Genomic DNA, 23,605 nt, shown 5'->3' with positions numbered 1-23,605 from the left:
ACGTCCTCTTGTGTATTACATTTACCTCTGTTTCATTATAGGTACCAGCTGGGACCAGGCCATTAAATCAACATTCTGGATCAAACCATTTCATAAAGACTTTAAGCCATAAACAGCTCTTGGCGGAAATGATGCAGTCTCATATGGTTAAAGACTTATGTTTAATTGGAGGAAAAGTAAGAATGACAGCACAAGTACATTGTTTGTTTGGTTTGAGTTGTGCAATTGTAGATCCTTTCAATGAATGTTTTCTTTTCTAGGGTTGTGGGAAAACAGTCATTGCCAAGGAGTTTGCTGATACTTTAGGTTACGACATCGAGCCTATCATGCTGTATCAGGTAATTGTTCATTTGCGTGTGTGTACTCTGTAAGAACAGGTATGGGGGTTTTGGGGTCTCTCCATAGAATTTCTTGGTAAAAACACCTTTCTGTTAAATCATGGACATGGAAGAATAACTCCAAGAATAACCAAATGAGAGTGTGATAATTGTGTATGATTTTGACTGTGTGCCTGAGATGCCTGTTGGATACAAGATACCAATGTTGGAATATTATTCCAGCTTGTTCTGGTGTTTTTCGTAGAAAGTTTCAATCTTTAAGAGTATTGAGGAAAATCAAGTAGAGCGACTGATTCTAGCAAAGCTTGGGACTGTCTTGGTTTATGGTTAGGATAGTGATTCAGGGAACAGATTAGAGTAATGTGTCATGGACATATTGTGGTAAAAAAACCCCACTAACAGTTGGCGTTCTGGCATGTTATAATTTGGTGGTATGTCCTTTAAACGTTTTTAATCCTGCAATTCTCCCCCCTCCCCAAAGCATGTTGAATGCTTATGTATTACGCCATGTCTGGTTAATTCCATAAAGTTCTTTGTCTCTTTTCTTATTTCATATGTATATTATTTAAATAGGTTTAGATAATATCCATGTACTCTTTGGGAGGCAGTTTCATTGCACTAGAATTTTGCATTGTGTTCTTAGTTAATGATTTAGCTTTTTATTATTTTGCCTTCAACGGTTTGTGTGATCCTAGATATATTTATACCTGGGGTTAAAGGCATCTGATTTTTACTGAAATAATTTAAATCAACTACTGCTGTGACCTTATTTCTAATGCATTTTGAAGGTTTCGTTGAGTAATATTTAGTTTATATAGCTTTAAGGAAGGCAAGGAACACTTGCTGAGTTGTCTAGGTCTGAATTTAGAAGGAATTAGACAGAGTAACACAATACCAGTTAACTGATGCCATAGAACGAATCTTCTTTTGTAAAGATACATTTTAAAACCTGCTTTGTGACAACATTTCTTACTTCACTTGGGTACCTTAAGTTTTTCAGTACACTAATTTGTCATTTAGGGAAGAACTTTCTGGTAGGGGGAAAAGGGTTTATTGATGTGTTGAATGCTAGAAGACTTAATTACTTTCTTAATGGTGTCCTTGGGAAAATATACAATGAATTGTTTAATTTTAGAGACAAATGAATTGACTTACGAAATACGTTTTAGAATATTTTTACATGTTAAGGAAAAAACATTTTTCCTAAATCCTCAAGAAAATAATAAAGATGATCGTAGTGCTTCAGATTGAAGAACATGAGAAAAAACCAAAAAGTTGTAACCTCATTGAAGGTTAATTCTTAGAAAAATTTTTGCTTTTTAAAATATTTTTTGGATCTCTAACACAGTTCTTGGCAAGTAATAAGTAAGCACTTATTAAACGAGATAATGTTTGCAGAGCATTTATCATAGTGCTAGCTCTTGTTTTACATTTCTTTTATCTATTTGTATTCTCATTTGTGTACATGTCTTAATGATTCTTATTTTAGATCCTTTAAGGGCAGGATCAGTATCTTATGTAGATTTTCATTATTTCTAATGCCTAAATCAGTGCTTGGTATTTTGTCTTGTACATCATAGGTGCCTAGCAACATTTACTGTAGATGTTTTGCAAATACTAGAAGCATATGACTGCCTACCTTCAAAGATGTTAAGAGCTGTAACCCATGCTTACTTCTTTCTTTCAAGGAATAATGGACTATATTAATAGAATCAAATCATTATTTTGTTTTGGGAGTACTAGAGTCTCTATAAATATGCATGTTGTGGAGGCCTGACCTCCAAATAATATGCATACAGGAGCCCCATTGGGAACAAGTGAGTAAACATTATTTCTCTAGTATAGTCACTTGGAGACTTCTCTGTTATTCGTGCATTTATAAAGCTACACTTAATCTGTGGTTTTACTGATGTGAACACTCAATTATTTTTAGACCTGACTATTTTTAGTATTGAATTTTATGTGATAAAGGCATAGCCTGAACACCCAAATTTGTAGCAGTGCATAAAATAGGTTTTATAATGGTCCGTAAAAAAGTCTTAAAGTATTTTGGCAGGATTGTTAGATCAAATTATTTTACCTAACTGGTTATCGTTTTTGCAGTGTTGAAATTAATGATTTAATGGTATTGGAGAAAGGAGTCATTTCCTTCCTAACCCAATTAGAGCATAGTTACAGACCTTATTTTTCACACTCGCCCAAAAGAGTCTTTAATCTGGGAGACCTCCTTGGGATTTAAACACTAGAAGGACTTAGAAGCTAAGTAGAATCCAACATGAACTTTTAAGAAAGAAGTACTTTAGCAGCCTTTGGGTTAAAGTAGTCTCTGTCTGAAGTGCATTGCAGTCTCAGGGTCCTTCCCGTACTCAGAGTGATGCCAGACCTTTCCATTGCTTCCTTCAGAATCGCTAAAATCCACCTCTTCCGGTTGTCTCTCCGTGATGGAAGCTTTTTTCCTTCCTTTGAACTCCTTTTTTATTTTACTCTTTCTCAGTAACTTCTTCTTTCTCCTGTGGAGCTCAAACTTTACTTTTCAGAGCCTTTGGTATTGATTTTAAACTTTGGCTCTTTTCACCTCAGACTGTTTGTGACTCTCTCTCTGACTCTAAGTAGTTGTCTGTTCTCTTGCTTCCCATCATTACTATATCCTGGCCTGTTTCTGCTATTACTTTTGACTTGTTCTATGTGACTTGAAATGCCTTTCAAGAAGTTACTTCAACCCCCTTAAGTATTTCTTTTTGTTGTTTACTTCTTCCAAAAATTGCCCTGGAAAGGATCAGAACTGTCCAAATCACTAGCTTATGGACAGTCCTTTGCCATGTTTCTGAGATACCAGGGGTGGGGAGCCTGTGGCCTTGAGCCCACATGTGACCCTCTGGGTCCTCAAGTTTGATCATTTGACTGAATTCAAACTAAAGAAGGTGAGCTTCCTTACCCCGTAAGACTTATCTGTACTGTTAGAATCCATTTTTCTCCTGTCACAGATTCTATTCTGACTACAGTTTTTTAGTCTAATTTCAAAAAGTTTAAAACTTGCGAGTAAATATAGTTCAGGGCTTTAAAGGCTAATAGTCAGTAAATATTATTTATTAAGTTCCTATGTGCCAGACTGTAATAAGTGCTGTGGACACAAATAAAAAGATAGTCCCTGCTCCCAAGGAGATTACAATGTAATGGGGAAAGACACTACAAAAGAGAAAGCTAAAAAGGGGTAGGGAGGAGAGGGAACTGGAGAAGAAGACCCCCTAGTGCAGGGGCCTTGGGGAATCCTTTCAAGGAGTGCAGCTGGTGGGAAATGAAGAACTGGTCTGGAAGCCCTTTTTGGATGAAGACTTTGGGCAAAAGAGGGTTACTTGCCATCTTCTAAGTCTCCCTCTTCTCTCTCCTTCATCCTATACAACAGAAATGTTTTCCCTCACTATCTTCTCTCACACCTTACCTGCCTTATTTAAAGTAAGACAGTAGAGGATTTTGAACTGAGAGAATAGACAATTTCTGAAGAAGATGAAATGTGATGCAGTCAAGGGTTGCATGGAGAGGAGTTTATCTTAGCAAAGATAAGGGCCAGCATCCCAGGGGCAATTCATGTTGGAGACCTGTTAACTTTCAGCTTTCTCAAAGGAGCTTTTTCCAGAGCAAAGCCTGATCATTGTCCCCCTGGTTTGAGTTCTACAAGTCCCTGACCAGAGTTTGGTTTCGAGTGACAGTAGATGCTGCTGGATTCAGTGTCTATTAGCCAGTCATCCCTGGATCTGTGACCTGGAACTAGGTAGTGGGTGACAAAACTGCCATTTGTCACCTGTTCTTGTACTTTATACTGGTTTTTCCCCTCCTGTGCTAGATCTGAGACCCTTTTCTGCCCTTACCCAAAGTGGCACACAACTTCTCCCTTGCACTAAAATACTCCATGTATGTATAGACCATGCTGGCTTGTCTTCCTATGCCAACATTGGCTACAAAAATTACTCACTGCAATTAATAAAAAATTTCCATAGGATTAGGTCTGGTGTATTTTCTATATTTTTGGGGAAGAGTTTTGGGGTGGAGTTATGGGTATGGGGGAGGGGAAACTGTAGGAAGAGGAAATTCTTCCTTCTCCTTAGCCATCTCGGCTCTGCCCTTTGTAAAAACTTAAAAACTGTTTTCCCTGCCTCTAGTCTTTTCCCAGTCCAGTCTGTCCTCCAACCAATCACCAAGGTAATTTTTCTAAATCCTGGATCTGGGGTTTATAGACACCTCCATCCAGAACCCACAGCTTTTCAACCCATCAGACACCAGCCAAACATTACTGCTACTGCTTCTGCCTCTGCTCCTAACCCAGCCATCCATGGCCACTTCATACTTCAGCATTGCTATTGATGAGCAAAAAAAATACCTCAGCTGAGATACTTTTGAACTATTTTCAGATTTTAAAGAATATACTGGGGGGTTTTGTATTAATGTTTTAAAGTCATATTATGAACTACATATCTACTGTATAGATTAGAAAAGTCTCATTTGAGGAGGTAGTAGTCCTATGGAAATTAAGCTTAAGATATAACTATTAGTGAGCTTTGTTCTTTAAAATCAATCTGTTAATTTAATATTTAAATCCTTCAGCTCATGTTCTGAATCATAACTTTGCCCAAGAAATATAGTCAAATTTATATTCTAGGCAACTTTAGGTGAAGACTTTTGAGGAACTTTTTGGGTGGTGGATGATACCTTTCATGTTATCTCAACAAATTTAGTTATCATGAGAAATTTATTAGATTTCTAAGCCTTTGGGTACATGTATAAAAATAAGCTTAGAATTAAATTCTGGGGCCCAAAGAGAAAAAAAAAATTGTAAAGGGATTAAAAATCCTACTAAATAAGTAATTCCCACCAGAAAGATATTTTTTGCACTATCCTGGTAGTCCACAAACTTAAGTTGAGATGATCCAGAGGAATGATGGATTCTAAGCAAGGACTTTCGCATGGAACAACTCCAAAAATAAGGGACACACTGTAATTAAGTACTGGGTACTTTGGTAGCAGCATTGATCACTGTGATTATGTTTATGCTTTCTGACTACTTTTCAATATTTTTGTAAATGATTTCTCACTTCTACTTTTCAATGAAAGTCAGGCTCAGAAAAGTCAGTGAGGGAAATGGGAGAAAGTACTGGGTTTGAAGTCAGGAGATGTGAGTTTGCGTTCTGATTCTGCTGTCATTCCCCAGATTTGTGACTGCTGACATGTCACCCATTCTGGGCCATAGTTGCCTCATTTGTTTGATGGAAATAATACTTGGAAGAGGCAGTGTGGCCTACTAGATAGAGAGCTAGCATTGGATTTGGGAAGATCTGGATTCAAGTGCTACCTTTGACACATATTGGTTTGAGTGTCATTAACCTTCTAGTATCCTAAACAGCTCTCCAAGGCTAAAAATTAAGTAACTTACTGGCTTGCATTAGTAGAGGAAGTTTTTATTCAGGGATCTCTACATCAGTGAAATCACAGGTCTCAGAAATCAGGGAGGCACTGAAAGGTAGGTCCCACTTCCCTTCTGTATCAGTGTGAGGAAAGCACTTGATCAGCTTGATAAAATATAAGATTTATTGCACTATACATGTTTACTTATGAATTATTAGAAACTTACTCAAGTTCATAGACCAACTGGTGATGGAACTATATATAGCCAGAAGAACTGTGTCTAAGTGGACTGCATTAAAAAATAAAATACTTAGAAAATTATTTACTTCTTGTTTAAGAGGGTTAATTTTGAGATTCCAAATATTTATCCAATCTTAAATCTGTCCCATTCCTGCATTCTGTGTCCTAGGGGAGTCTCAAACTAAACATCACCCTAGATGAATGTCATTTTACCTCTTCCTATCCAAAACTGCTCCTTTCAGCTTGTCTGTTTTTATTGATAGCACTCCCATCTTCTTGGTTACCCAGGCTCCAAATCTTGGAGTTATTCTTTATTCTTCCTTTTGTCCCACCCCTCATGTTCAGTCAGTTGCCTAATAATATCAGTATTCACTTGGCAATATAATTTGCATCTGTCCCCTCCTGTCCATTATGTACTATCCCTGTACTAATTCAGATCCTCAGTACTGCTCACCTTTCTAATGTGGAAGTCTGGCTCCAGCTTGATTTTTTATCCACAGTTCACTCCATTTCCCTTTGTGTTCTAGTCAAACTGTACTGTTTCCAGATTAAAGAAAAACTTGCAAACAAGTACAGCAATTCAGAAATGGGAATGAGAGGCATTGGTTTTTCTCTCACTGGAAACCTTGAAGCAGAGGCTGAAAAGCCATTTGTCAGGGTTGTTGTAAAGGGGTGCCTATTCAAGTTTCATCTCTGAGGTCCCTTCTGCTTCTGAGATTTTGAGATTCTATGATCCAGTGGCTACTAGCCTGACTCACTTTATCCCAAGTTGGCCATCCACATCTGTTGAAATCATTTTCTTTCAAGGACTAGGTTAGCTACTGCATCTTCTGTGGTGTCTTCCCTTATTTCCGCCCCTCCCCCCCGCCAAAGGAAAGTGAGTTCTGTCCTTAATTTTAAAAAATATCTTTGGTCTCTCATCTCCCCAGGATGATGTTGTTAATATATGGTAAATACTAATTGTTATTGAATTGAATTATTTTCCTTACTTGTGGAAACACAAAAATTGATATTGCCTATTTTAATCAGTCAGGCTGGCCAAAAAACAATGCTTTCCCTCTTTACCTACTGTTTTTGCTTCTCCTAGTAAAGTAAGGAAAGCCAAGGAACTTAACTTTGGTATTAAAAAACCTTGTATGACTTTTGATCCAATCACTTCCCATCTCAGTGCTTCATGCTGTCATCAGTAAACAGAAGAGGCTGAATTACATGATTATATCTGTTTTTGAGTTTCCTTGGATCTCTAAATTTAGTGACTAAATAACTCCTTTGTCTGTTTGTCTTTTTTGACTTCTGTATTTCTATTCCTCTGCCAGAAATATATATATTAACTGAGAATTCATTTGTTGTCCAAGTTTGTGGGGATCAAATGAGATACTATTTGTAAAGGACTTAGCACAGTCCACATAGCCTAATAAATGCTCATTCCCTTCTTTTTCCTTCACCCTCCAATTTGATTGGGTAAAACAAATGATGACTTATAGGCATTCCCATCCCTGAAGCAGGCTGAAAATGATCATTTTCAAGAGGTTCAGGGAAGAACAGACAAGATCACAACAGGCACAGGGCTGCTTGGGTGAGCTGGGGACTGCTGATTAGCCACACTGCTCTCATAAGACTGCTTAATTTCTGTGACTTTACCATGAGCCTGTAAGAAAAGCTGCTTACCCACCCCTCTGGACATGCTTAACACATGGTATTTTTTTATCCCTACAGAGATTTGGGGATTATAATTTGGGGAAATGGCACATTTGTAAGACTAAGTTTAATAATTATTTCAGAAACAACAGTATATATAGGAATATCTGGGGCTAAGTAATGGCTGGTTTAATCATGGAAGTCCCACTTTGTAGAGAGAAGGCCATTAGTTGTAGTCCTCAGTACATGGTACTCCTACTAATCGATAACTGATTATAATTTTGAATTTGTAGAATTTTGGGATTGGGAAGTAAATTCCTTCTGATACCTGAAAATTTGGGTATATAGAATTCTGAATCCTAGATCTACCTTGGAACAAAAACACACCTGAGCTGAATGAACGCTTCTTCTCAACTTATGCCCCATGTTGCAGGGCAAAAAGTGCTGGATTTTAAATCAGAGGACTGCAGTTGAACCTCTCCTCTACAATTTGGTAGTAATATGACCGTAGTCTCCTTTTCTAATTTTTAAAAGGAGGCCCACCAATCCAAATCTACTGAACTCCAAAACACTGGTGTAGCTCTTCATAATTTGTTTACATTAGTCAGTGGCTCAGTTCTGGGAATACAGAGAAAGACCGAGTCCTCAAAGACCTTACTTTATAATGAGGAATATAATATAAAAATAACTAGGTATATGCAAGATATATTTGGAATATTTAAAAGTAATCTCAAAGAGCATCATCACTAGCTGGGGATATTGGGAAAGGTCTATTGTCTACTGCAGAAGGTGGGATTTGAGATGAGTCTTAAATTGCAGAAGTATCGATGAGGAGGCCATAGCACTTTAGGCATAAGAGAACCCCATGACATAATCATACTAGTGCTCTAGGAAAATCATTTTGACAGCTGAGTAGATGATGGATTGGAATGGGAAAAGCCTTGATGTGGGTTGAAAAACTCTTGAAAGCGTCCAGAAGAGAGTTAAAGAAGGCCTGAATGAGGTCATGGTTATGTGAGTGGAGAAAAAGAAATGTACAGGAGAGATGCTGACAGTCAAAAAGTACTTATAAATTCCTACTCTTTGCTAGGCACTATGGTAAGTGCTGGGAATGAAAAGAAAGGCAAGAACATGACCTCTACTCTCAAGATACTCACATTCTAGTGGTGGAGACAACATTAAAATAATTATATCCATGTAAGATTTAAATGGGGTAAAGGCAAGGTAATCTTTGAGTAAAAGTGGGGCTGTGAGGGACACTAGGAGGTGGGAATTTGAAGATCTGGCAACAGATCAGATAGGTGTAGTCAATGTGAGTGAGTGAGTGAGTAAGCAGTGCAGAGTAACTGAGATTGTAGGCCTATATGACTAGGAAGATAGTGATGCCCTCAGCAGTGATAAGGATGCTGGAAAGAGAAGATTTTGGGGGGAAAGATAATGAACTGTGTTTTGGGCATGTTGAGTTTGAGATTCCTAAAGGGCATATAATTAGAGATATCTGAAAAGCAGTTGAATTAACATTAGTTAATTCTAGATTATATCCTTTAAAAAAAATTTAGAGGAACTAGAAGAGAGGAGGCTGTGAAAGATAAGTTCATTAGAAATGGGTTTTATTAAGTAGCATATATGAAGCTGGGAAGAAAGAGAACTGAAAATTTGAGGGTCTTCTGAATCTTAGTTATTTGTGGGTAGACTTCTGATTATGTGGTATGATGCAATCTGTGGAAAAGCCTCTGACCCCAAATATCTTCCCCTAGTCAGCTACTACCAGAACTCTACCAATAGAATAAATACTTTTGAGTTTATTTATTATTCCCCATTGGAATGAAAATATTCCTGGAAGGGGTAACAACATTAAGCTGTCATCTGCTCTTGACATTTTAGTACAGTTTATTGGATCTTTTTCCTTAGGACAGGTAGCTGTAAGTAGATTTTCACAGAGAAGAGAGACTACAGTAAGGTAAGATCTGTAGCACTGAGGTACTATCTAGGGAAAGGAAAATTGGGGAGGCTTTGTGCAATGAGGACACTGTGGCAGACCAGCGCATTGATATTGTGGTCTCCAGTGTATATACCATGGCATTCATTACTGGCAGTATACAGAGTATATGATTATTTATTAATTAGCTAGCAAGATGACAGCATTCACCTATGTCTTTATTGTTGTCTGAATCTAGTTCTGTGCTAGGGTATTCTTTGACAAATTCAACAGAGATTTACTATATGCCTTCTTTGTACAGTGCCTTTTGCTTAGATGCAGGAATGGAAACAGAGTTAAGGTAAAATAGTCATACCCTCTTGAAAAAGATTGTCTGATATGGAGATAGCCTATTAGATGTCCTAATGGGGAGATGAAAAACAAACACAGATAACTGTAATGGGCTGTGTTACGTGAAAAACATTTTGTGGAGGTACACTGTGCTTTGTGAGACTTACGGAGCATACCAGCAGTCTAATAAGTGCTTGTTGATTGATTACCAGCAGTGAGAGCAATGGAAAACAATCTATTCTAGGATACTTGGCCGCTTTGTTGCCCTTTCTTCTAGTAAGTCAACATCATCCGAATGTTTTAATAATAAATCTGATAACATAAAAGTCTTGCTTGTTTGTAAACTGATGTGGACGTGAGAGAAGGTCCAGCTGTTCATGTTGCAGTGATAGGATGGCAGAAAACCTAAACTGTCCCTTATCTCAAGCTATCTCAATCTCTTTCCCCCAAACCCCTTTGCCTATCTATACTTATATACCCATCTATACTTATATACCTTTGCATCAATTCTGACATTGGATTCGGTGAAAAACTGAGGCCAACATTTGAATGTTAGCTTTTTAATAAATTTTTCAGAACCTGACTATAATGTATATTCAATACTTGTATAAATTTAAAATCAATAGTAGTGTTATTGTTAATGTGAAAAGGAATGCCATTAGGCAGTGTAGCATCCTTCAAGACCCAGTTTTATTGCCCCTTTCTTTGTAAAATCTTACCTAACTACTCTAGCGATATCATCATTCTCTTAGCTGTTCTGAAAGTTTGTAGTGCCTGCAGAAATGAGGAAATACAATTTCTTCTTATTTATAAAGTACTGATGACTATGAATATAGATGGGTTAGATACACTACAAGAGCCAAGTTTTATCTGTGTCACTTGGCTTTGATTAAATGTTTTTCTTTGTAGCCAGGAAAGGTTCACTGTATATACGCATGGGAGAAATAGAGCAGGAAGAGAGGAGGGTTAAAAACAAAACTTCCAAACTCTCCCCTCCAGAATTATATAGGAAACTACAATTAGGTAAAAGAGAGAATGTGTCTATGAAAACAGCCATTGTTTACCAAAGCTGCACCAAGTCATAAATAGTTACAGCTAATACACTATATATGTGTACAGTTATTTACTACCATAATATTATTTTAGTAAGATAATTTTCCAGTAGTACTTAATAAATAATTGTTGACTTGATAGAACATAATCTCTTTCCTCAATGAGTCTTTATTCTAAATCTAAAACAATCTCTTTGCTCCTGAACTGGCCATAATAGTACGATATATTGCTCCATTCACAGTCTGCTTTGCGTAGTTCACTTGGTTGGAGCTCTGTTTGGTCCAGGTAGTTCCATCTTCCCTGTGATGTTAACAGTAGGAGCTGGAGGAAGTGAAGGAGATCATCTTCTCTTACCTGCCAGCTTTAAAGATGAGAAACTTGGAGCCCAGGGAGATTGTGACTTGCCCAGGCTTAAGATTCCTTACTGAAATCCAGACATCCAGATAACCTGCTTTAACCTGCTAGTTTAATAAATCTGTTTAAAAAGGAAACTAGGGCTTTTCTGACATAATTTTTTTTTAGTGAACTCATCCTAGCTCCTCTGTTCTTAAATCTCTTCTTAAAATTTGCCTGTAATTGCCATCCAAATCATCAGTCTGTAGGATTCTATAAACTGCTTCCCCAATGTTCAGCAGTAGGACATTTCCCCATAGTCCCATTGCATCTCTGCTGTTTTCTACTTGCTTGAACTTAAAAATAGCCTTTAAAAAAAAAAAACAAAACAAAACTGAAGTATAAAGCAAGGAAGAGTTTAAAAATACTTCTACAATATATGTAAAATGAGAGATTTCTTTTGGTTGAGATCAAACATAAATGACACTAAGGAATGTTGGAAAACTGCCATATGTTCTATTGGTTGAGCATACTTAGAATCTGTAAATAATTGTAGAGTTCTATTCAGAGTACCTGGAAATTAACATTCTCTGTTTATACAACATTCTGCCACTAACAAGAAGCAACATAATTAATCCCTTATTGTATTGTTTATGGATTATATGAGGAAATTTTATTGGAGATAATATTAGTTGAGCTTGAATGTTTTCTATCAAGACTTCCCTATTGCTAAGTTTGATAGGACATTTATGCAGTGGAATCAGTTAAGCTTATTTAAAGTAACCCTCAGAAACCTATAGAATTCCAGTTATTTCCTTTTCAACCTTATGGGATACAAATTATTTTTTTCCATATCATAAAATGAAAACTAACTTTCATCTCAGTTTCAGTATTCATTTAAATTTCATGTTTAGTCTGAAAGGTTATATTTTGTATTGAATTTTCCTTTTTGGAAGACATTTTATTTTTTAAAAATAAGTTGCATTTCTTATTCTTCAGCTTTTCTACAACTAAACAATTTTTTGTGGTTAAATGATGATTTTCATTTTCTAGGTTATATGAGTATCTCAGAACAATTCAGTTAACATTACGAGTATTGCAAAATCGAATTAACCCTCAGTCCATGTTTATTTTCTGATATGTTTCTTAGTTACAGAATTGTCCACAGCAGTGCTATTTTCTTCTCTTAAAAATGAAATCTTCATTTTATGTAGAGGTTTTCCTTTGAGAAATTAGAGATCAAAATTCTGGAAAGTTACAGTTATAGTATGAATTAAAGATGTTTTCCAGGGAACTGAAGGTGAGGCTGTAGGTCAGACAATGGTGGTAACCCTGAAGGAACTAGATTTCACGTCCTGTTATTTTAAGACTTTTAAGGAAATGGAGAAAGAGGAAATGGTTCAAGCTCTGTGACATCATTGGTGCTATTTTTACTTTCTGAGGTTCAAAGACTTTACAATTCAGGGATGATAAAAATGTATACAAAAATGGAAGCATTCGTCTTTGCTTTACAGGGTGGTGTGGGTAGGGAGGAAGAAAATAAGTGAACCTCCGATTATGTATGTAGGCAGCTACATGTGTCTGTATAAATAATAATCTTTAACATTTAAAATTAAATTTAAAATGTTAAAAAATTAGCACCATTAATGAAAGGAAAGTACAGTTTTATATTAAAAATGCTGCATATGTTAAAACAAGCTTATATTAAAGCATTTTCAAAGTATTACAGAATCAGGCATTCTGTAGATATGGATTACTGGAGAAAATCATTAATTTTATTTGAAAGGTTAATGTTTTACTTGAAAGCTCTACTTTTATTATCAGGTGACATTCATAAGTTGATGAAGAATATATTAATTAAAGTTAATGAAGTGCAATTGTTTACTCTGTAAAACATCTATTTTTGTTTGTTTCTGAACTCCTTAATGGCATAACATGATTTTGTACTTGTTTCACATAAAAGAGCATCTTATAATCGATATTGTGTTTGTACTTTAGAAAACACTTAGTTCTCATCTGATGTAATAAACTGGAATTTTAATTGTGACAACCAATGGTTTATATCATGAGAAACGTTACCTCCCCTGCATGCCTCCCCCCAAACCCCAAGAAAATTTTACTTTGATGCATAGGATGTGATAGAAATGAAGAATGTTTAACTCCTCTGTCACCACAGTGAGCAGAGAATTTAGTGATTGAAATTAAATTGAGATTTATTTCAAGAATTAAAGACAATGGAACAATGTTCTGTGATTTGGAGGTGAGTAGATATCTCCTTGTTTGGCAACTTCAGTTTATCAATTGATGTAGCATCACTTCAGCGCAGATAACAGATGAACACTAGATATGGAGTTAGAAGACGTGAATTTTTCTGTTCATTGTCAGGGTGGTTATCAATAAACATTTATTGGGCATCTACCTGAGTTACTTCTAAGCATCAGTTGTAAGAATAAAATGCAAAATAATTTAGAATTTCTTTATTCTAAATTATGCTACTGAATACTTTTAAAAAAATGCTACAGTGTACTCTTTTTTAAAAACCATCTTTGCACATAGTACCTCAACATATACTTATTTGCTGTATTTTGGGATGATGATGATGATCAACTTACATGAGTTCTGTTTTTTTAAAAAAGATCTCTGAATGAGAAATTTTCTCTTTTTAAAATGAAATATTCAAATATTACTTATCTCTACATTTGAGCAATTTCCTTCACCAAAAGTGCGTTCCTCAGACTCTTTATCTTGAGCTAATGGAGAAAAGCGGCAGACCTAAAATACTGGGAAGTTCTACCCCTTGTCAGGTCTGAAGCGGGGGAAATGCACCAATATCAGAAGCTTCTCAGTCCAGTTAAAAAACAAGGTTCTCTTGACGTTTGCCTTGAAGGTTCTTCTGTGATTCTGTGATCCTTTTGTTCTTATGCACAGTAATTTTCTAATATCTCGTTACCCTCCCTCCATTGAACACTCTCATGTAATAAAAAGTTACAGATCACTAATTGCAATTAACTGGAATGTGACTATTTATTAGTATTACTTTCTATGTACATTATTATAGCCAGTTATGCATGTTCATGTCTTAGTTCTGCTTACTTAAGTATATAATAAGAGCTTACACAAGTCTTCCTGAATTCCTAATTTTGACTGACTTTTCTGAATTCCTAATACTTGTTTTTCTGAATTCCTAATATTTGTAATTTCCTTTAGATTCATATGCTCCAATTGTTCAGCTACTTTCCAATATATGGAAACCCACTTCTTTTCCAGATGTGTTTTATTTTTTTTGCTATTGCAAAAAAAATACTAATCCTTTTTAAAAAAAATTACTTAAAAAATTAAAAAAATTATTGTATATGCTTCAAAATTTTAAAAGAGTTATTTTTTAAAATCCCAGCTTTGAGCATAGGCCCTGTTTTCTAAAGTAAAACATTTTTCATATTATATTTGTGTCCAATCTTTGTTGGATAACATCATGTGTTTTTATGATAAATAGTAGTGAGCAATTAGCACCCAAAAGTGTTTTCTTTTGTTTTTACTTTACTTTTTAAGATGAACTTGTAAGTGATTGTTTTATATTTTGGATTTTTCTGTATTTTCAACAAAGCGGTAGCATTTGGTAATCAAAAAGTCTCACAAATAGATGCTTAGCAAATGTTGATGTAAATAGGATTTTTAAATGGCATACATTTAATTTAGGGGTTTGATGCAGATTTTGTTTCCTAGTACTTACTATTTAGTAATGGGCAAATAACCTTTAATGTTGGATAATGCATTCAGTATGCTATCTTATGAATACAAGTTCTAGGATTTTCATTATCACTGACTTCAAAATGATACTATTCTAACATTGTGTACACTTAATATTTGAGGAAAAAAATTAAAAATTAAGAAAATTAATTTGCCAAGCTATATAAAGTGCCAACTTGATTTGTCAGTCTGATGGTTCCACAAAACCTTGAGGCTAAGAGCTTGCTGGACTTGAATGTCATTATTTTTTGAATGGCTTATATTTCAACCTAAGTTTTAAAATAATTATTTTTAAAAACATTTTCATAGTAGCGAAAGAAGCATTTGCTAGAAGTAGAACAGGTAGCGTGTGCAACAGTTAAAGCTTTCACTGGCCTTGTGGTGCAGAAGTGAATACATTCATGATTCTGAAGTACCAGTTGGTTAACATTGATGATACAATTGAAATGGTCTGTTTTCAGTCAGTATTTGATACACATAGTACATGATTTGAAACCTAGAATAAGTTAAAACTTGGCACTAAAAAAGACACTATTGCCTAAACACCAGTACCTGTGGGGGTAGGGGTGGGGGGCAGATGAAGACATGGTTTCACGCTGTGGCTTCATTGCCTTTGATAATGAAAGGCCCGCAGATGTGCCCAAGCTATTAATAGTCTGCTTTGGTCTGTTGCATTACTTTAATATTAGCACATTGTGTACATGTCTGTCATGTTTTATAATCACATGTAAGTGCCATGCCATGGTGTTTCAATTCCTGTAACTTGTCTGGTGGCTATTCTTTTTGGTTTCCTCAAATTTCAAGCCTCTCTCTAACACACTATATAACTAATCACAGTAATGATCATAACTCTTGACTTCTCTGCAAAGCTCATCAACTGCAGGAAGATGCACAGCATTTGATAAGAATCTCTGGGCATGCTCTGAGTATTCAAAACCTCTAGTCCTTAAAAAGGAATTGGCTCATTTTTGTTCCTTCAGAATTTAACATAACATTGAGCTAAATTTAGTTGTCATGTGGAAATTACTGCCAAATACATCACCCGTGTAGAATGAATGAGCATATTCCAGAAGAGAAAAAAGAAATCTGTAAAGAAGAATGAGGGATGTGATAAAAGAAATTTATAAAAATCCCAGTCTTGTTAAACCATTGAGGAATAATGTTAAAAACTAAAATACTCCATAAAAGACCAAGAAAATGCATTTGGTTAGCTTTTTTATTTTGATGAGAGAAACAAGTTTTCATCCTATGGGTTCTTCTCATTAAGAAAAACAAAAAAAATTCAAATATTTACAATGCTTTTCTCCTCAATTTAGCACTCATTTGTATATTTTATTTTGTGGGTTTGGGGATGATATTTAGGATATGACAGCCCGTGATTTGGTACAGCAGAGATATACTCTTCCCAATGGAGATACTGCTTGGAGGTCTTCTCCACTTGTTACTGCTGCTCTAGAAGGAAAACTCGTTATCTTGGATGGCATTCATCGTGTCAATGCTGGTACATTGGCTGTACTTCAAAGGTTAGTATGGGTTGCAAAAAACATGACTACGAAATTTATGTGAAAACTTCTCTTTTGCTTTTGGGGAAAAAACAAAAAAAGCTACTGAGATTTTTTTTCATGTATATACAAATAAAATATGTGTATATACATACATATATATATACACACACACAAATATGTGTGTGTGTGTATGGAGGGAGTATATCATTACATGTGTTAATGATTGCAAATTCAAGCTTTAGATAAACAGTTTTTCCCCCTCTAAGGAAAAAGGTTGGGGGTGGGGGAAACCTCTAATTAAGTTCTATATCTCCAAGTTGCAAAAGAAAATAAAACCTCAGAAGTTACTAAACTTGAAATTTTCTTACTCCAAGACAGAACTTCACTTTACGTAGAAACTTTGTGAGGCACACGTTAAAAATTTGTTCATTTTTCTTGCTTTTTGGAATAATTGAAAGTACAACACCCCAGAAAAATGAGTGCACAGTTGTCAGAATGTGTTATACATAATGACTGCTAATGTTATTTTGGAATTCTAAGATAAGTTGTGTGTGAAATTAAATCTTTTTCTTTTTTTTCACCTTAGAAAAGAAACTCTAACTTGCTTCTCTGAAATTGAGTTTTGAGAAGTAGAATCTTATTTTATAATTTTCATAGGGAAGCAATTTTATCTCATATAATTTAAAGAGAATAATAAAATCACTTTCTCCCATATTTCATTTTTGCAAATGTGGAGATAAATGAATGGGTTGAACTTTGAGTGTCTGAAAAAATTGTATTTACCAGAACATCTTTCCTTTCATGCTGGACATTGAATGTGTTTGAGAGGCCAAAACACTTACATGCAGTATTTAAATTGCAGGTGTATTATTGTGCTAATCTTGATTCATTTTAAATGTATAATTATATTTTTTAAATATTAGCAAAGATAGAAATGGTCATAGTATCAGAAGCATTCCCTGTTCACCTATTATACACATGTTATACAAACAGTACCTCCCAATCAAAAAAAAAAAACTCCTTCCCCCCCAATAAACAGAAAAATCTGACTCACTTCCACAGGTGACCTTTTAGATGTTTTTCCCCTCTTACTCCAACTGAGTAATGATGTACTGAAGTAAACAGTAGCCACAGTAGAGGGCCAGTGGCCTAGGAAATGTTTGGAATAACTCTAAATAGTCAGTAGGGGCTTTGAAGCAGTCTGTGACCTAATGGTATCAGAGCCAAATTAGGGGCCAGTGCCTGGAAGAGAACGTTCACGTTGGATAATAACATCTAGCCTCGGCAGTTGTGAGGCTAAAATGAGATCATGTATGTGGAAGCATTATCAAGAGCTGCACAATAACAACAAAAGACTCCTAATAAGAACAAAGTGGACTGTCCAGCCCTTTTTAAAAAATTACAGCCAACAACACTCAATCTTCATGATCTATTCTCTAAAATTAAAGCCAGCAGAGCAGCCAGCAGTTGCTATAACAGAGGTGTCCAGGATTATTCTATCTATGTTCTTAGTCCTACTTGCCAGTAGATTTATTATAGAACTATGCTGTTTTAGAACTGGACAGAACCTTAGAGATCATTTCATTCAAACCCTTTCATTTTATACAAGAGAAAATGGAGGCTCCCAGAGGAGACTTACCTATTGTCAGAAAGTGTGAGAGCTGAGATTACATCTCTAGTATCCAACTTCTATCTGGTAATAAAACCCCTAGTTTTTCCCAAGATGAGCATTTTGCCCACTATTTCACAGTTAACACAGAGAGTATAAATGAAGTCACTGATGGCTTATAGTTCAATAATTTGATTCTTTCTTCTTTTCCCTTAATGCCAATAGATTAATCCATGATAGAGAACTGACTTTATTTGATGGTTCAAGACTGCTGAGGGAGGACAGGTATCAGCTTTTAAAAGAGGATCTGCAGCTGTCAGATGAGCAACTAAAGATGAGGTAATTTGGGGGACCCTTTATTTTGTTATTCAAAATGTCAGGGATTCAAACTGATTTTATGTTTGATTCAATTCAGGGGGCGAATGGTATTGTAGAAATATAAAATGAGGAGGGATGAATGGTCTCTGGTTGAATTGCCTCAAATTTTGATGAAGTATAAGGTGAAGTTCTCAACTAAGAGGTGAGAGTTGATGGTAAGGGAAGCCTAAAGAGAGAAGGGAAAGTTTGGAATAGCTGCAGTGAAGAGTGGAATAGGCAATCAGTTAGAAAATTATAGTAGGATTGCATTGCTGCAGTGAGGGAGTCACTTAGATTTACTGATAGGAATTTATAGTTGAACCAGTCAGTACAGTTTCCTGATTTCCTTCAGTTGTGTTTAGTAGCATGTATATAGGAAGGAAGATTGATGGGGAGAGTAATGTGGGATTGGGTTTTGGAACAAGGAATTGAAGAACAGAGATTTTGTCTAGTTGGACTGGTTCACCATAGGGCTGAAGTTGGGAAGGGAGGAGAGTATAGTCAGAGTTAGAGGGGATGGCCTTGGGGTAACACTGAGGGATGAAAAATGGGAGGATATGATGAAGACAAAGGGTACATTTAGGAGCAGTAAGGAATAGAGAGAGATAGAACTCTAAAACATCCTGTTTGGATAAAGGGAATTTTGAGTTCTTAAACATAGAAGGTAAAAATTTGTAGGTGTTGGCAGGATCAAGAGAGTGACCACTCCTTTGTGTAACAGAAGTGGAGTGAGGGAATAAGTCTTTATACCGAGTTCAGAAGAGTGGGCAACATGGATATGTAGATTGAAATCCCCTGGAATGAGGGCATAAGTTAGAGGTAGAGATGAAAACTGTCAGCTTGATGCTGAAATCATTGAGAAAGGAGGGAAAACATCATAGAGGTTGGTAAGTAATGGCTTACAGAATTTGGTTTGGGTAATAAATTGGTATGTCCTGAAGCTTGCGCTGGGAGAGATAGCTGAGTGCCCTAGCTCCCTCAAGCCATCCTTGAGCAGACCAAATTGCAGAACTCTTGCTGTATATAAACCAGGGGCAGAGGTGGGAAATAGCGTGACTTTATATCACTTCATTATTATTGTTTATTTATTATTTGATATTATAATTTATTTTTATTATTATTCTTGACACAGTGACTAGATCGATTCTCCCAAATCAGTTAATGTTAAATCAGTTGTTAAATTTTACTGAATGTCCCTTGCATCCATCTGCTTTCCACTCTTCACACGACCACTGCCCTGCTTCAGGTCCTCCTCACTTCTCATGTAACATATCATAATAGCCTTTTGATTGGTCTTCCTGTCCCCAGTATTTCTTCTCTCTAAGCTATTCTGCACACAGCTACCAAGTTAATCATCTTAAAACACAAGCCTGATTTTGTAAGATCGCCTCTCAGAAATCTTCAGGGATTTATAGTTGCCAGTAGGATAAAATACACATTCTTCAGTCTGACATTTATAACCTACATTCTGGCTTCTACCTGATTTTTCAGACCTTTTCCCTTACTCCTCTTACAGCAAATTCTATGAATATGTTACTGACCTACTGGTTGCTGCTTGCAGTCCACATTCCACCTCCTGTATGCAAAGCCTTTGCATGACTGGTCTCTCCTTGAGGAATGTTCTTCTTCCTTACTTGTACTTTGTAGAATACCTAGTTCCCTTCAAGGCTTGGTTCAGGCGCTACCTTCTTTGGGAAGACTGTTCTTTCGAGGATTACTGCTACCTTGCATTTACTTATCCACTCACATGTTGTAATGCTCCCTCCACCCAGAAGTATATAAGCTGAAGACAGAAGCTGTTCAGCATTTTATCTTTGTATCTCCACTATTCAGCACAGTGTACATAGTTTGTGCATATTAGCAATTTAATAAATGAGGAATTGAATTAAATTAAATTAGCATGCAGCACTCTGTACTTACTGCCATATGACTTGTCAAAGGAGTTAAGCAGCAACTCATAGTAAGGATATGTGCCAGCTCCTATTAGGAAGAGGGGAAGGATGTAATTCTTACAGATATCCTGGGAGGAATTAAATGTGAGAATGTTTTACATCCTTCTTTTGTGAATGAATGAAAAATTTATTTTTAATGATCACAAATAGTTTTATAGATGGAAGCACCTGCAGGAACACCTCCCAGAATCATAATGCGGGTTTGTCTTATATGTGATTCAGATTATAGCCAGCAACATTTGTACCCCTCATTTTGTCTTTTAAGAGATAGCTGTTTTCAGTGTCAGGTATTTCCTTTGTCAGCACAAAAGCTCAATTCTTTTTATTTCTGGGGATCTTTCCAGTAGCTAGAGACAAGTCTGTCATACTTGTTTGTCTTATAATTTATATCTTTGTGCACATTTATCTTGAATAATTCCACAGAGTTATTGGTAGTTATCAATTAATCAAGTATCTATGTGCCAGGCACTATGCTAAGCACTGAAAACATATATAAATACAAAGAATGAAACCATCCCCATTCCCAAAGATCTTACATGCCAAGGGGGAAGATAATGGTTACGTAGAAAATATAGGGAACATACACATAAAGTGAATGATTGCAAACATGTACATATATATAGTATTATACATCCATCCATCCACCCATACACACATACATACACTCTTCCCACCCAGCTGCATTCCTTTGGGCTGTTCCACCATTCCCCTAAGAATCTCAACATCAGGTACTTCCTTATCCTGCAAGATCAACATCAGCTTTGGTCCTCGCACCTCCTCAGTAGCCTCTCCTCCTCTGACTGGAGAGTGAAGCCAAGGGCTCCTCTCAAAAACCTCCGTTCAAGGAGGGTACCCAGGCCAAGTACTTTTTCTTTTCCCACTCAACTGCTGTTAAGAGTCATGGCTATGTTCTCCTGCCCTGTCCTGCTTTCGCTTCCTTTTGTATTTTGAGGACAGGGACGGTCTTTCTTTTTCACGTGTATCTTCAGTGCTTAGCACATGGAAGACGTGCACTCAGGCCTTTCTGCCTCCAGGCCAGTCATGCTGTTATCCCCTGTACCCTCTCTCTGTCTCAGTGAGAAGATTGTTCTAGATGTCCTTTAAGGTTCCGTCTGACTCTCAAATGTTCTATCAGATGCTTCAGTACCAGCCTACTGGTTCATCTCACTTCTTCAAGTCTCTTCTGCTCTAGTCCTTTCTCGATTTAGCTGTCAAAGTAATTTTCCTGAAGTATAGGCACATGAACATATAGGTATGAGTGCATGCCACCACCCCTCCCTACCCCCTCAGTAAACCACAGGATCTGTAAGTCTTTTAAAGCTCTTTACAACCTGGGTGCCTTTATTTTTATGTATTCTATCATCCAGCTTTACTGAACATTTTGCTGTTCCTTACACAAGACTCTCCATTCTGCTTATTCTTTTTTTTTGGTTGTCTCCCATGACTGAAATTCTCCTCCTCCTCTTCTCCTCCTCTCTTCCCTGACCTCTTTCAGGACTCAATTCAAATCTCACCTTCTGCAGAGGTCTTTCCTGGTCTCCCTGCCCTTCCCCCTACGACATGTGCCTTCTCCTCTGAGATAACCTCCTATTTGTAGCATATATGTGTGTATATCCTATTTGTAAATAGTTATTTGCATTTTGCCTTTCTCATTAGAATGCAGTCTTGTGGGTTTTGCTTTTCTTTATATAACCAGCATTTAGCATAGCTCCTGGAACATTCATTGCAAAGAATTTAATTAATGTTTATTTATTATTATAATAAATGTATAGGACCTTAAGGTTTATATATAAATCATTTTGCATATAAAAGTTTCATTTGATTTGATCCTAGTAACCAGCCCTGGGAAGGTAGATATGATTGCCCCTATTTTATATATGGAGAAACAGAATCAAACAAAGGCCAAGTGATAGACTTAGTGGCCTACTGGATAGATTTTTGAACTGTTAGTCATCAAGACTTGAATTCAAATCTTAGCTCAGACACATACTAGTTTTATGTCTATAGGGAAGTCCCCTCACCTCTCAGCCTTAGTTTCCTTGTATATAAAATGGGAATAATAGCACCTACCTCACAGCTTTGTTATAAGGACTAACTGAGGAGTGTGTGTACACGCACACACACACATGCACACAAGCACACACACACTTTTGCAAACCTGAAAGCACTATATAAATGTTAGTTATTACTACTTTTATAGTGACTGATGTAGGATTCAAACTGATATCAAATCTAACCCTCTTTCCCCTGTACCACCCAGATGGCTTCATAGGAAGTTCCCACAATTGTTTCTACAAGCCCAATGATCTCCAAATTCCAGGCATCTGTTCATCCTATTGTTGAGACCAATTCCCTAGTTCTTTCAAATAGTCTTTATATGAAATGATTTCAGTTACTTTCCCCACCCATGTATGGATGACTTTTATTTTGTTCTTATACATGTTTATTTTTTGTATTTAAATGTTTCCTTTGGTTTCCATAGTCTATAGCCTATAGTCTGGTTAGGGATACCTGAAGTTTGTTTTGTTCAGAGATTCATCATGCCTGAAACCTAGTATGGATTTTCCCCCTTCCTCTTGTTAGTAAACCTAAGTTTGTCTCCTCTAACATATTTCTTCCTCCAATGAGATCTGAAAAACTAAAGGTCTAGTAAGGGGTTCTTAAGCCACAGCAGTGTATGTAGACATCCCCTACCATACAACTTATCTACAAATGAGGGTGGGAAGGGAAAGCCTTTTGAGACTCTTAAGCAATGCAGGGCATAAATAATAAAATGACTATCGGGGGCAATATGTGTTTGGTTGGAAAAACAAACATTACTTAGTAACTAGGGTTTAGGTAATGTGCAGTGTGAGTTAAATAGGTAAATGTACTCTTAAGGAGATATTTTTGATTTAATAATAATACAGGCAGAATGGTATAGTCATTATGGGCTGACAAGAAGACATGAATGAATGAAGCAAAAAAGCACAAGCTTATTAAACATTTACTCTGTGCAAAGTACTGCTGTAAGCAATGAAATACAATTAGAAAAGTAAGGCACTTTTTTCTCTCAAGGAGCTCATTTCTCCTGATGAGAGAGACAGCACATCTGGTAAGTTTCAGCTACAGGTCAGATGGAAAGGTCCCATGGTCCTTAGAGTCTCATGTTCCTGTGGTCCTTGGGG

The 23,605-nt window shown here is 36.4% G+C and overlaps 1 protein-coding gene across 2 annotated transcripts in view; it reads left to right on the top strand.

Annotated features, from left to right (window-relative positions):
* Positions 1-23,605, top strand: part of VWA8 (von Willebrand factor A domain containing 8) — a 442,786-nt gene that overhangs the window by 106,426 nt on the left and 312,755 nt on the right. For both annotated transcript variants that reach the window (XM_072617119.1, XM_072617120.1), the window contains 4 exons: positions 42-176; positions 261-338; positions 16,378-16,538; positions 18,355-18,468. In XM_072617119.1, coding sequence (XP_072473220.1) covers positions 42-176; positions 261-338; positions 16,378-16,538; positions 18,355-18,468 — 488 coding nt within the window. The remainder of the gene's footprint in view (positions 1-41; positions 177-260; positions 339-16,377; positions 16,539-18,354; positions 18,469-23,605) is intronic.

The sequence above is a fragment of the Notamacropus eugenii genome, chromosome 6 (assembly GCF_028372415.1).
Source record: "Notamacropus eugenii isolate mMacEug1 chromosome 6, mMacEug1.pri_v2, whole genome shotgun sequence".
In the NCBI taxonomy this organism is placed as follows: Eukaryota; Metazoa; Chordata; class Mammalia; order Diprotodontia; family Macropodidae; genus Notamacropus; species Notamacropus eugenii.
The sequence above is the reverse complement of the archived record's forward strand: the minus strand, read 5'-3'. Positions and strand labels throughout refer to the sequence as shown.